This window comes from Pseudophryne corroboree, chromosome 8 (assembly GCF_028390025.1).
Source record: "Pseudophryne corroboree isolate aPseCor3 chromosome 8, aPseCor3.hap2, whole genome shotgun sequence".
Classification (NCBI taxonomy): Eukaryota; Metazoa; Chordata; class Amphibia; order Anura; family Myobatrachidae; genus Pseudophryne; species Pseudophryne corroboree.
In genome coordinates, this window is record NC_086451.1 from 63,647,056 (window position 1) to 63,659,540 (window position 12,485).

General features: G+C 48.8%; 1 protein-coding gene across 1 annotated transcript in view; it reads right to left on the reverse strand.

The window, feature by feature from the left end:
- Positions 1 to 2,913: 2,913 nt before the first annotated feature.
- The window catches only part of TBC1D13 (TBC1 domain family member 13), a 76,093-nt gene continuing 66,521 nt past the window's right edge, over positions 2,914 to 12,485 (reverse strand). Inside the window, exons 9-12 of the mRNA XM_063936516.1 lie at positions 8,208 to 8,371; positions 7,037 to 7,197; positions 3,835 to 3,892; positions 2,914 to 3,671 (exon numbers count right to left, since the gene is read on the reverse strand). Coding sequence (XP_063792586.1) covers positions 3,600 to 3,671; positions 3,835 to 3,892; positions 7,037 to 7,197; positions 8,208 to 8,371 — 455 coding nt within the window. The 3' untranslated portion in view covers positions 2,914 to 3,599. The remainder of the gene's footprint in view (positions 3,672 to 3,834; positions 3,893 to 7,036; positions 7,198 to 8,207; positions 8,372 to 12,485) is intronic.

The following is a 12,485-nucleotide window of genomic DNA, read 5'->3' on the forward strand; positions in this document are numbered from 1 at the left end:
AGTGAAAGACACAAAATGGACACCACTCAGCTATGTAATGCACACACAGAGAGTCACAGTTTGTACAATGCAGAGGTTATTACTAACAATAATACTGCACTGGACTAGCTTATATATATAGCCATATAGTCAATAGATATAACACTGCACAGTAAGAACAGGATGTATCACAGGGAAATTGTACTAGAAAACCCTGACTAAATGCGCTCTTTCTTAACTAGCACTGTCTAAAAAGGCAGGTAGAATACTTAAGTGTCATGTAAAGTCACAGCACTGACAACCAGGTGGCTTTACACAGGAGGATTTGCCCAAGCAGTCCCAGGAACAGTGAAGCTGAGAGATAATGGCGCCCAGACACTGACAGGGAGTGAGGGAGAGACAGATATGCAGCTCCAGGGCGGGAACATTTGCGGGAAATGGCGCGCTGGGGGAGGGGCTTCAGGTCTAAGCCTTATTCCCCTGCTGGCAAAACCACTGGGTACTGTGGGCTACTGAAAATGGTTTAGAGAGAAAACCTGACCTGAAACCATGCCCTGGTGATCTAGTGGGATCGCCTGTACTGCCACAGTGTCCACTGCCAGCGCGCGCGGCCCGCCTCCCACTGACCACGCCATATCGCGATAAAGACCGGGTCCCGCAAGCGGGACCCACTCACCACCTCCCGAAGCGCAGCCACGCGATCCCGGAGAGCCCCCGTCGTGTGTGCCTGACATGAAGAAAACCGGAGCCTCCTGCTGTAGTTACCCGGCAACCAGGGCTCGGGAGTGTACAGCGCCGCTGGGGAGAGCTGGAGCTGCAGCAGGGAATGTCTTCTGACATTTACCACCGCTGCTGCCCTTGAAGTCTTCACTTTTTTTCTTCAAAAAAAAAGCTCTTCTTAGGGCTGCCTGAAGCAGCCCCTCTGTTATGTGCCTGCTTACTGCAGCACCATCTACAAAACTGAGCTCCTGTGCAGGGAGGCGGGGTTATAGAGGAGGCGGCACTGTGCATTCTGGGAACAGTCAAAGCTTTGAGCCTGTTGGTGCCTCGGATCAAGATCCTACTCTACACCCCAATGTCTATCCTTGTGGAGCCCAGTGTACCCCGCAGCAGAAAAAGACAGCAGCTGCTAGGCTGGGACTTTTCTCTCTCTCCAAGCATTGATACATATTCCCATGATCTGTAATTAGGTATGATTTTGAGTTCGTTATAGCATGAATAGCTTATCTAAGCTAGTAAGGTTCGTTGCCTACAGTGCGCCTGTCACTTATACACAGTGGAGGCTGATATTTTGTTTGTTGAATTTACATTCAGTAAAAAGTCAACTTATATATTTTCCCTTGAGGAGTGGGTGTGGATCATCAAATCGACACTGTCTAGGTCGATAATGTTTAGGTCGACCACTACAGGTCGACAGGGTCTGAAGGTCGACAAGGTTTCTAGGTCGACATGTGCTAGGTCAAAAGGTCGACATGAGTTTTTCATGTTTTTTGGTGTCATTTTCTCCGTACAGTGACCAGGAAGCCCAGTTAGTGCACCGTGTTCGCTCGCCATGCTTTGGGCAAGGTGCCTCGCTCGGCACAGATTACCGTTCCAATCGTAGTCCACATGGATCGTTAAGTATGAAAAAATTCAAAAAAAGAATTATTTTTTTTAAAAACTCATGTCGACCTTTTGACATGTCGACCTAGAAACCCTGTCAACCTAGTAACTTTCGACTTATAGTGGTCGACCTAGACAGTGTTGACCTTCAGACCGGATCCCTGAGGAGTATCACCACAGAGAATTTCACATGGTTTTCCTACCTTGTCATAGATTGCAGGTTCCAGTCAAGTGGCACCTACCTTCAAATAACATCCAATTTCAGGAAAAGCAGATAGTCCTAAAAGCATGGGTATTTAACATGTGGTACGCCAACTATTGTGTAACTATACATCCCAGCAAGCCTTGGCATTTTTACAACTGAAGCATGTTGGGATAAGTTGTTCGACAACAGCTGGAGGGCTGCATGTTGAATACTTCTAATAAAAAGGATATATTTCAAAACAGTATACTCCCTGCTGGGAGGCTGGGGTAACAGTTCTCCCCCCCAAAAAACGCACTTATTGCAGCAATGGTGGCCCCGGTAGCTATGAACATAGGGATAACCATCGTGGGTTAACATCTATGGTGTGGTACCATCAATGGTTTCATCCACTAATGGTCACCCATGCGCTACCATTCAATGAGCTGTGGGCCAATCAGAGCCTGGAGGCAGGTGCTTCAGCGGGCGGTGCTAGGCTCCTTGGCCCGGCTCCTTTCAGAAAAAAAAAATTCAACAAAATTGGTGCTTCTGTATCAGATGACAGGAAACTATTTGGTTTTCCTCCATCGATGGTAAAAGTATTCAACATTGGGCATAGACCATTGATAATTTGAAATCATCGATGGTCAATGGCCATCCCTAAATGAAGAACACTTCCCAGCACGTCCTACAGCATTCTGGAAATACAAAGGTTGCCTAATACAGTATTAGAATACTATGGGGGATATCCAATTAGCCCTGGTAATTTACCGGGGCTAATTGTTCTGCCGTGGGCTATCTAATTAGCCCTGATAAACTGGCGCGTGCCGTGGCTTATCCGGGATTTTGTCTCACCTGCCTCCGGCAGGCGAAGCAGAATCCCCGGAAACAGCCCGTTTTCGTCCGAAAACAAGGCCGTTTCACACGAAAACACACACGTTTCACTGAACCTTTGTGTTTTCGGGAGAAAGGGGGTTTTTTTTTGCAGGCGATCAATCTGGATGGCCTGTAAAAAATAATAACCGATGAAACATCAGAAAAACGGGCGAAAATGGCCGTTTTTCGGACCCGATGTTTTACCGGGGATAATTGGATATCCCCCTAGGTGTTCAAAGAAATTCTGATTGTTAATAAATGAAAAAAGAAACATATTATGGAAAACAATGAATAAATTGTCTGTTCATTACACAATTTCAATAAAATCATGTTTTTTCTTAAGATGAAGAAATGCAAGACACACAAATACCACAATGAAACACTTCTGTAACTAATGAGTGGCTCAGGCAGCGGGACCAGAGCGGAGAGGCAGCTTAGTTACACTGTGGAGTTTCCCTTCAGTGGCTGAGTGCTACAAGTGTAACATTGATAACAGTCTTCTAATACCTGTCGGCACTGATGAGCAGTCCAAGTATTGAACAGGCATTCAACCAAGAAAAAAAAAAAAAAGCCCCTTCAATTTCCAAGAGGTCTATAGTGCATTGGCTGGTCATGAAGAGGCCAAAACATAGGCACATGTGACCACGTCAGCATCCCAGCCCAATGCCCGTAGTAAAATCCTTCATCAGCAATCCGGGCAGGAGTGTCACCTGTAGGAGTGTGTGGAGACAAGATTGTCATTGTTCTTTTGCAAAACGCGCCTGTGTCCATGTGAAACGCGTGAAAGAGGTGGCGGAACGCTCTTATCAGCATATTAAGAAAAGTGGTTGTGCTGAAATCATCCTGCGCTCAGTGCGAGGTTGGAAGGAATGAAGGATCCACAGTCCTGTACGGCATCTCCAGAGCTGGGTGAGCGCAGGGGAGACTGCTGCACGGACAGTGAGGCCAGCACCACTGCACTCTATTTGGAGACCTGAAGGTCCTTGGCTTTCTTTAGGATGGGCAGAACATCCCCATCAGAGAGAGGGTAATCCTGCAGAAATATAAAGAAATGTATAAAAAAAAATATATATATTTTTGCTTACAGAATTGAATAATGACCCAGTAGATAAGAGTTTATAATCTAGTTAAATATCACCGCAGCAGATGCCTTTTCCTGCCTCTAATATTCATGCCCCCAGTTCACGTTATCTCACCTGGAGTAGCCGCATGTTCACTGTAAAGTCCCCTTCTAATAACTGCTCACGGATTAATCTGAAACAGAATTTAAGAGTATAATCTAAGACAGGTTCTGAAAATAGGATTTTGGTACTTACCAGGTAAATCCTTTTCTTTGAATCCATAGGTGGCACTGGGGTAACTCTTGGGATATCTGCTCATAGCAGTACACACAGACCCGGACCCAAGCTTCTTAATAAGCTGGGCACGGCTGTGGTGAAAAAGAAAAAGAAAATATCTCCTGAGGGCACATAAAAAACACTGAGGTCTCTAGGGGAGTATGGAGGAGGAGGGTTACACATTTTAATATTTAAATGAGCCTATCCCTGCTAACACACCGTCCATATCCCAAGTGTACTCCAGTGACCCCTAGTGAATGAAAAAGAAATAAGGAATTTCGAGACATGGTGGGAATTGTAGTTCCACAGCACGAGGCGTTACATAAAAATCAGAGATTGTGCAATCTGTTTTTCAGAGATTTATGAACACATTTTATAATGAGAATTTTTCCAATTAGTCTGCCACTTCCAGTGCACAGCAAGGTTTCACACGGACATTGCATCAGTCTGTTTGTGTGAAACAAACTTTTTTCTTTATTGAAACACAACAGCACAACATCAATAAACTCATTAAGTGAAAATGAGAACCAGGGGCGTTTCTAGAAGAGGAGGCCGCCCGTGGGCAGGCTCCGGCTGGGCCCCTCCTATCTAGCCAGCAGCGCTGTGTAGACTCTTGGCACTATCTCCGGGAAAATGGCGCGGTGGACATTTTCCCAGTGATTTCGGCAGCGCTGCTGCTACACCGCAGGACTCCGGAACGGAAGTATTTCTATTAATGGGTGCAGGGTGTGCGGTGTGGGACCCCTGGACCCTGCGTGCACCGCACCCATTATAAATACGCCAGCGATGGGAACACAATGCAAGGGCTGTAAGAGCTTACATTCTAATGCTGGGTACACACTAAATTATGTGTGGTCCGATCCAGCGGATTGGAACGACATATCGGGCACATCGTCTAGTGTGTACCTGCTAGGACGCTGACGATGTGCGCTGCATGCAGGGCTGATGGAAGACATTGCTAGCAAGGGCCATGCTGCCGAATGCATCATTGCCACCCAGTCACTGCCAGATCCGGCAAGTGCGTATACTCTTGCCAATGCCTGTCTCCCTGCTGGGTCCTGTCGCCCACGATGTCATGCTGGGTACCAGTTGTTAAGTGTGTACCCAGTTTAAGAGTATGCAGTATCTGTGAGAGCGCACCTGTGTGACATCTTACCCACTGTAACTCAAATAGAAACTAAACCTGGGCATACACTGTACAATTATCTGGCAGACAATCTGCCCAGTCTGGCTGGCTGGAATAAAAATCTGGTAATATATGGGAGCAAATGACAATCAATCATTTGCTCACAAATATAACCAATTTGTCTGAATTCCAGTTTTTGTCTGTTTTCCAGTATTTGGGAGCAAAGGGTGGATTGTCATTTGCTCCCATACATTACCAGATTTTTATTCCAACCAGCCAAATTGGACAGATGGTCTGCCAGATAATTGTACACTACAGTGTATGCCCAAGCTTTAGTTTATAGCTTTGGGTGTAATTTTTCTTTAAAATAAAGTTTGCTAATTGTCAGAAAATTAATCATAAGGGCTGATTTATCGAGTTTTATTATATGAATTATCGAGTTTTTATTGGCTCCAGCCAATCAGCTCCCAATTGTAATTTTTCAAATACATGACAGTTGGCAGCTGATTGGCTGGAGAACAATTTATCATACGCAACAAGTTTTAAAACTCGTTGCATATGATAAAACGTGTTGATAAATCAGCCCCAGAATATCCCTAAAAAAACTGTTCTTTCCTTCGTGAATCAAGATAATATTTTAAACATAAATTTGACTCTACAGAACATGGCTGTGGTAAGAGCACTGTACCATGGGGGTGATTCAGAGTTGATCGTAGCTGTGCTAAATTTAGCACAGCTACGATCAGGCACACTGACATGCGGGGGGGGGACGCCCAGCACAGGGCTAGTCCGCCCCGCATGTCAGTCTCTGCCCCGTCGCAGAAGTACAAAAGCATCGCACAGCAGCGATGCTTTTGTACTTCAGGAGTAGCTCCCAGCCAGCGCAGCTCCTGCGCGCTGGCTGGGAGCTACTCATCGCTGCCCAGGTCGCATCGGCTGCGTGTGGCGTCACGCAGCCACCGCGGCCCGCCCCCGATACGGTCCGGCCACGCCTGCGTTGGCTGGACCGCGTCAATCAGGCAGAGGCGATCGCTAGCTAAAGACAGCCGTCGGCTGTCAGGCATGGGCAGTTCAGGCCTGACCGCTGCTGTGCGAACACGTACAGCACCGACCAGGTCTGAATTAGCCCCCTAGATGGGGTCTATTGGTTGCAGCTGTATCCTACAGCTTTTCCTCTTAAGTGATCTTCAGCCAAACCAGGGGCCTAATTCAGACCTGATTGCAGCATCAAATTTGTTAGCTAATGGGCAAAACCATGTGCACTGCAGGAGGGCAGATATATCATGTGCAGAGAGAGTTAGATTTGGGTGGGGTGTGTTCAAACTGAAATATAAATTGCAGTGTAAAAATAAAGCAGCCAGTATTTACCCTGCACAGAAACAAAATAACCCACCCAAATCTAACTCCCTCTGCAAATGTTATATCTGCCCCCCCTGCAGTGCACATGGTTTTGACCATTAGCTAACAAATTTGCTGCTGCAATCAGGTCTATATTAGGCCCCAGGAACATTACCTTAAATTCATACAGTAGCTTCTCAATGGTAAAGTGTAGTTTTCAGATGATTATTTTACAATGGATATGTTCCACACTAAACCTAGTCATTTAAATTTGTACTGTACCTATTTTTTTTTTAATACTATGTATATTTTTTGATTGTAATTACTTTGTGTGAAGGGATTGGGTGTGAAGATAGGTGATACTGAGCTGGTCTTTATCTTGGAGTTTCTGAACTGAAAGTCTCTCTCGAAGGGTTTAACACAGGCATTTCCAAACTGCGGACCTTCAGCATTCTTTGACAGCAAAACTGTGTCAGGGCATGCTGGGATATGTAGTTTCACAACAGCTGGAGGGCCGCAGATTGGACATGCCTGGTTTAACACTAGTAGGCAGTATGGATTATGTCAGCATTACACTACACTTGCTGCAGTACTTACATCACCATAGCACAGGAAACCTTCAGCAGAAAGTCAAATCTGTTCTCATCTGCGAACAGCGAATCCCAGATCCGAATGACATCAGGCAGCACAAACTCTTGGGAAAGGAGTAAAGTCAGCCAGCGGAAGGCAAAGAATTGAGGCTTGATATTCTGTTCTTGCTGTGGGTAGATAAGAATTATAGGTGACCCTGCTGCTGAGGTGTTCACCCAACAGCAAGCATAAGCAACCTTCCGAACGTCCGCTAAAGCAGATCTGTGTCTCCCATAATGCTTAGCAAAAGCCAATAAGCCTACTAGCCGTACAGAAAGAGCTGGTTTACGGGAACAAGGATAAAGGAGTACGTGGGAAGCCACTTCAGGTAGATCTGATTGGAGATGGGCAGCTTTGCCATGTACACAAAAAATGTGGATAACTCAACCAGTAAATGAGCTCACTGTACACAAGAAAACAGCATTCACACTAGTGCTCCATTTATAAAGGAGGTCCATGTATTGTCTGTGGTGACAAAATGTAAAAAATTAGAAAAAAAAACCTTTGGGAATTAGGAATATGTTACAGATCTGTGTATTCGGAGACTGAGATGAAGGAACAGAGGCGTTCCAGGTTCAAAACTCCCATTGGCAAAAATCTGGGCTGTCCTGAAAAAAACAGAACACCTTCAAGCACAGCTGTTGCAGCCGTCATGTAAGTGGATGCAGAAGCAGCAAACGGTGCGTCAGTGATGTCACCGACTCATAATGAACGAATTCAGCCCAAATAATGGCAGAGTGTGACGGATACACTAAGGAGTTCAATTACGTTGCACTTTTGAGCGAGTATTTAAACAGACATTTATTTACCGATATTTAAAAGGGCAATGCTTTTATTAGAAAGACACAGCTACTAAAAGCATTGCCCTTTTAAATATCGGTCACAAACGTGTTCAGAAGCGCCAGGCTTTACAATCCCCCGCTTTGTAAATAAACCTCTTAAAAACTTGAAAAGGGGATAATATTTCCACTGCATATTCTATATATAAATGCCCAGCACAAACTCACGATTCCGCTTTCCAATCCTGCTTAGAAAAATTTAGGAGGCGGAATGGAATTATTACCAGGTCTGCACTGTTACCCTGTTTATGAGCTGTGAACATTAGAATCCTTGTGGAAACCCCAATCAGCCTGCTCACCAGTTTGAGGTACAGCTCCTCGTCCTCTTCCTTCAGGGTGGAGTAGACTGTCTCCATCTTGGCAGTTATTCCGCACTGAGAGTCATCTAGGCTCTTGATGAAATTGTCCCGGATCTCGGCCATCAGATTAGTGAAGCAGAAGAAAGTGTCCGCCTCCGCGTGCTCTGCTTGGAAGAATCAATTAGATCAAATTTCACAAAATTCAGCACATTTAAAATATTACAGGAGAAATGTCACCCTCTTGTCTCTGGGACAATAACTTTCCAAGGTTTATTCAGTCAAGCAAGTAGTGTTCACTCTAGCGGACGGGCAGGGCAGGGTGCGGGTCCGTTAGGGGCACAAGTGTGCGCGCGCCAAAAGGGGCTTGGCTATGCAAATAGGGGGCGTGCCCACTTGCACGTAATGCAAGTGGGCGGTTCAGTTCACAGACGGGGGCGTGGGCGGCCGGCGCCATCACTGTTGGGGGCGTGCCTAGCACCTACGGAGGTGCTGGGCTTCCCACAAGCTCTCGGACAGCGTGAATGGATGCCGCATGCATGCGCGCAGCATCTTTACACGCTGAGAGGGGCAGAAAGCGGGCGGCTGTTTTAGCAGAGCGCCGCAGAAAGGGCAGGGCGGGTTTTGCCCTTAAAACATCGGGCAGGGCGCGGCGCCTGCTAAAACAGCCTAGAGTGAACACTAAGCAAGCATCCATTGTACATGTGAGTCGACGATCTAGTGTGTCCTCAAAGGAAGAGCTCTATAGAACTAATCTTACCATTAAAGTTACCAGAGCCTGTAACACACCCGCTGTGATGGCAGATGCTGCCAGTATCCCTGTAGGGCACTATGGGGAGGTGATTTATCAATCCTTTTAAAGAAAGAAGAAGTGGAAAAGCTGCCCACAGCAACCAATCAGATTTGAACTATCATTTTATAGACTGTGACTGACAATGCTAGAAGCTGATTTGTAAGAGAAGTTGCTATGGGCAACTTCGGCACTGGTAGACTCCTCCGCTCTAAATGCCTACATAATAAGTTGAAAGATGTCCAATGTAAATGAAAGGCTTTGTCGGTTGTGAATGAGGAAAGTGTGGATTTGCCATCAGCACAGGAAGGGGTTCTCTGAGGTAAGAGTAGTAAGGCTGTAGATGTCGTTACCAAAGAAAGCAGCGATGGCAGACTCGTTCACAGAAATTAAAAATGGACTGAATGCCTCTTACAAGACATTCCTTGTGTTGTCATAATTAACATAATACATTATTAAGGTGATAAAATATACAATTGCCATTATTAGGTCTACCATTGAGGTTTGATTTGCAATTATTACATGGCAGTTTGGCTTAGTCTTCCTCTGGATAAAACATAAAGGGGGAAATACAACGCAGTAATATGACTGAGTAGTCAGGGAGGCACATTGAGAACAGTATCTTCACTAATTTTCATTAGATAATTTGATGGTGGCCAGGGGAGTAACTAGAACTTTGTGGGACCCCCACAAAAAAAAAAAAAACACATACCCAGCACTGCAGGCTCACCCCTCAGCACGTCACTGCAGTGCAGTACAAGTCATTACCTGCTGGAGGGGATAGGGAGACGCAGTGCGTTAGGGAGGGGATAGGGAGATGCAGGGTGGTAGGGAGGAGATAGGGAGATGCAGGGTGGTAGGGAGACGCAGGGTGGTAGGGAGGGAATAGGGAGATGCAGGGCAGTAAGAAGACGCAGAGTGGTAGGGAGGGGATAGGGAGACGCAGGGCGGTAGGGAGGGGATAGGGAGACGCAGGGCGGTAGGGAGGGGATAGGGAGACGCAGGGCGGTAGGGAGGGGATAGGGAGACGCAGGGCGGTAGGGAGGGGATAGGGAGACGCAGGGCGGTAGGGAGGGGATAGGGAGACGCAGGGTGGTAGGGAGGGGATAGGGAGATGAGGGGATAGGGAGATGCAGGGCGGTAGGGAGGGAATAGGGAGATGCAGGGTGGTAGGGAGGGAATAGGGAGATGCAGGGTGGTAGGGAGGGGATAGGGAGATGCAGGGTGGTAGGGAGGGAATAGGGAGATGCAGGGTGGTAGGGAGGGAATAGGGAGGTGCAGGGTGGTAGGGAGGGGATAAGGAGATGCAGGGTGGTAGGGAGGGGATAGGGAGATGCAGGGTGGTAGGGAGGGGATAGGGAGATGCAGGGTGGTAGGGAGGGGATAGGGAAATGCAGGGTGGTAGGGAGGGGATAGGGAGATGCAGGGTGGTAGGGAGGGGATAGTGAGATGCAGGGTGGTAGGGAGGGGATAGGGAGATGCAGGGTGGTAGGGAGGGGATAGGAAGATGCAGGGTGGTAGGGAGGGGATAGGGAGATGCAGGGTGGTAGGGAGGGGATAGGGAGATGAGGGGATAGGGAGATGAGGGGATAGGGAGATGCAGGGTGGTAGGGAGGGAATAGGGAGATGCAGGGTGGTAGGGAGGGAATAGGGAGATGCAGGGTGGTAGGGAGGGGATAGGGAGATGCAGGGTGGTAGGGAGGGGATAGGGAGATGCAGGGTGGTAGGGAGGGAATAGGGAGATGCAGGGTGGTAGGGAGGGAATAGGGAGATGCAGGGTGGTAGGGAGGGGATAAGGAGATGCAGGGTGGTAGGGAGGGGATAAGGAGATGCAGGGTGGTAGGGAGGGGATAGGGAGATGCAGGGTGGTAGGGAGGGGATAAGGAGATGCAGGGTGGTAGGGAGGGGATAAGGAGATGCAGGGTGGTAGGGAGGGGATAGGGAGATGCAGGGTGGTAGGGAGGGAATAGGGAGATGCAGGGTGGTAGGGAGGGGATAGGGAGATGAGGGGATAGGGAGATGCAGGGTGGTAGGGAGGGAATAGGGAGATGCAGGGTGGTAGGGAGGGGATAGGGAGATGAGGGGATAGGGAGATGCAGGGTGGTAGGGAGGGAATAGGGAGATGCAGGGTGGTAGGGAGGGAATAGGGAGATGCAGGGTGGTAGGGAGGGGATAGGGAGATGCAGGGTGGTAGGGAGGGAATAGGGAGATGCAGGGTGGTAGGGAGGGAATAGGGAGATGCAGGGTGGTAGGGAGGGGATAAGGAGATGCAGGGTGGTAGGGAGGGGATAGGGAGATGCAGGGTGGTAGGGAGGGAATAGGGAGATGCAGGGTGGTAGGGAGGGGATAGGGAGATGAGGGGATAGGGAGATGCAGGGTGGTAGGGAGGGAATAGGGAGATGCAGGGTGGTAGGGAGGGAATAGGGAGATGCAGAGTGGTAGGGAGGGGATAGGGAGATGCAGGGTGGTAGGGAGGAGATAAGGAGATGCAGGGTGGTAGGGAGGGGATAGGGAGATGCAGGGTGGTAGGGAGGGGATAGGGAGATGCAGGGTGGTAGGGAGGGGATAGGGAGATGAGGGGATAGGGAGATGCAGGGTGGTAGGGAGGGAATAGGGAGATGCAGGGTGGTAGGGAGGGGATAGGGAGATGAGGGGATAGGGAGATGCAGGGTGGTAGGGAGGGAATAGGGAGATTAGGGGATAGGGAGATGCAGGGTGGTAGGGAGGGAATAGGGAGATGCAGGGTGGTAGGGAGGGAATAGGGAGATGCAGGGTGGTAGGGAGGGGATAGGGAGATGCAGGGTGGTAGGGAGGGGATAAGGAGATGCAGGGTGGTAGGGAGGGGATAGGGAGATGCAGGGTGGTAGGGAGGGGATAGGGAGATGCAGGGTGGTAGGGAGGGGATAGGGAGATGCAGGGTGGTAGGGAGGGGATAGGGAGATGCAGGGTGGTAGGGAGGGAATAGGGAGATGCAGGGTGGTAGGGAGGGGATAGGGAGATGCAGGGTGGTAGGGAGGGGATAAGGAGATGCAGGGTGGTAGGGAGGGGATAGGGAGATGCAGGGTGGTAGGGAGGGAATAGGGAGATGCAGGGTGGTAGGGAGGGGATAGGGAGATGAGGGGATAGGGAGATGCAGGGTGGTAGGGAGGGAATAGGGAGATGCAGGGTGGTAGGGAGGGAATAGGGAGATGCAGGGTGGTAGGGAGGGGATAGGGAGATGCAGGGTGGTAGGGAGGAGATAAGGAGATGCAGGGTGGTAGGGAGGGGATAGGGAGATGCAGGGTGGTAGGGAGGGGATAGGGAGATGCAGGGTGGTAGGGAGGGGATAGGGAGATGAGGGGATAGGGAGATGCAGGGTGGTAGGGAGGGAATAGGGAGATGCAGGGTGGTAGGGAGGGGATAGGGAGATGAGGGGATAGGGAGATGCAGGGTGGTAGGGAGGGAATAGGGAGATTAGGGGATAGGGAGATGCAGGGTGGTAGGGAGGGAAT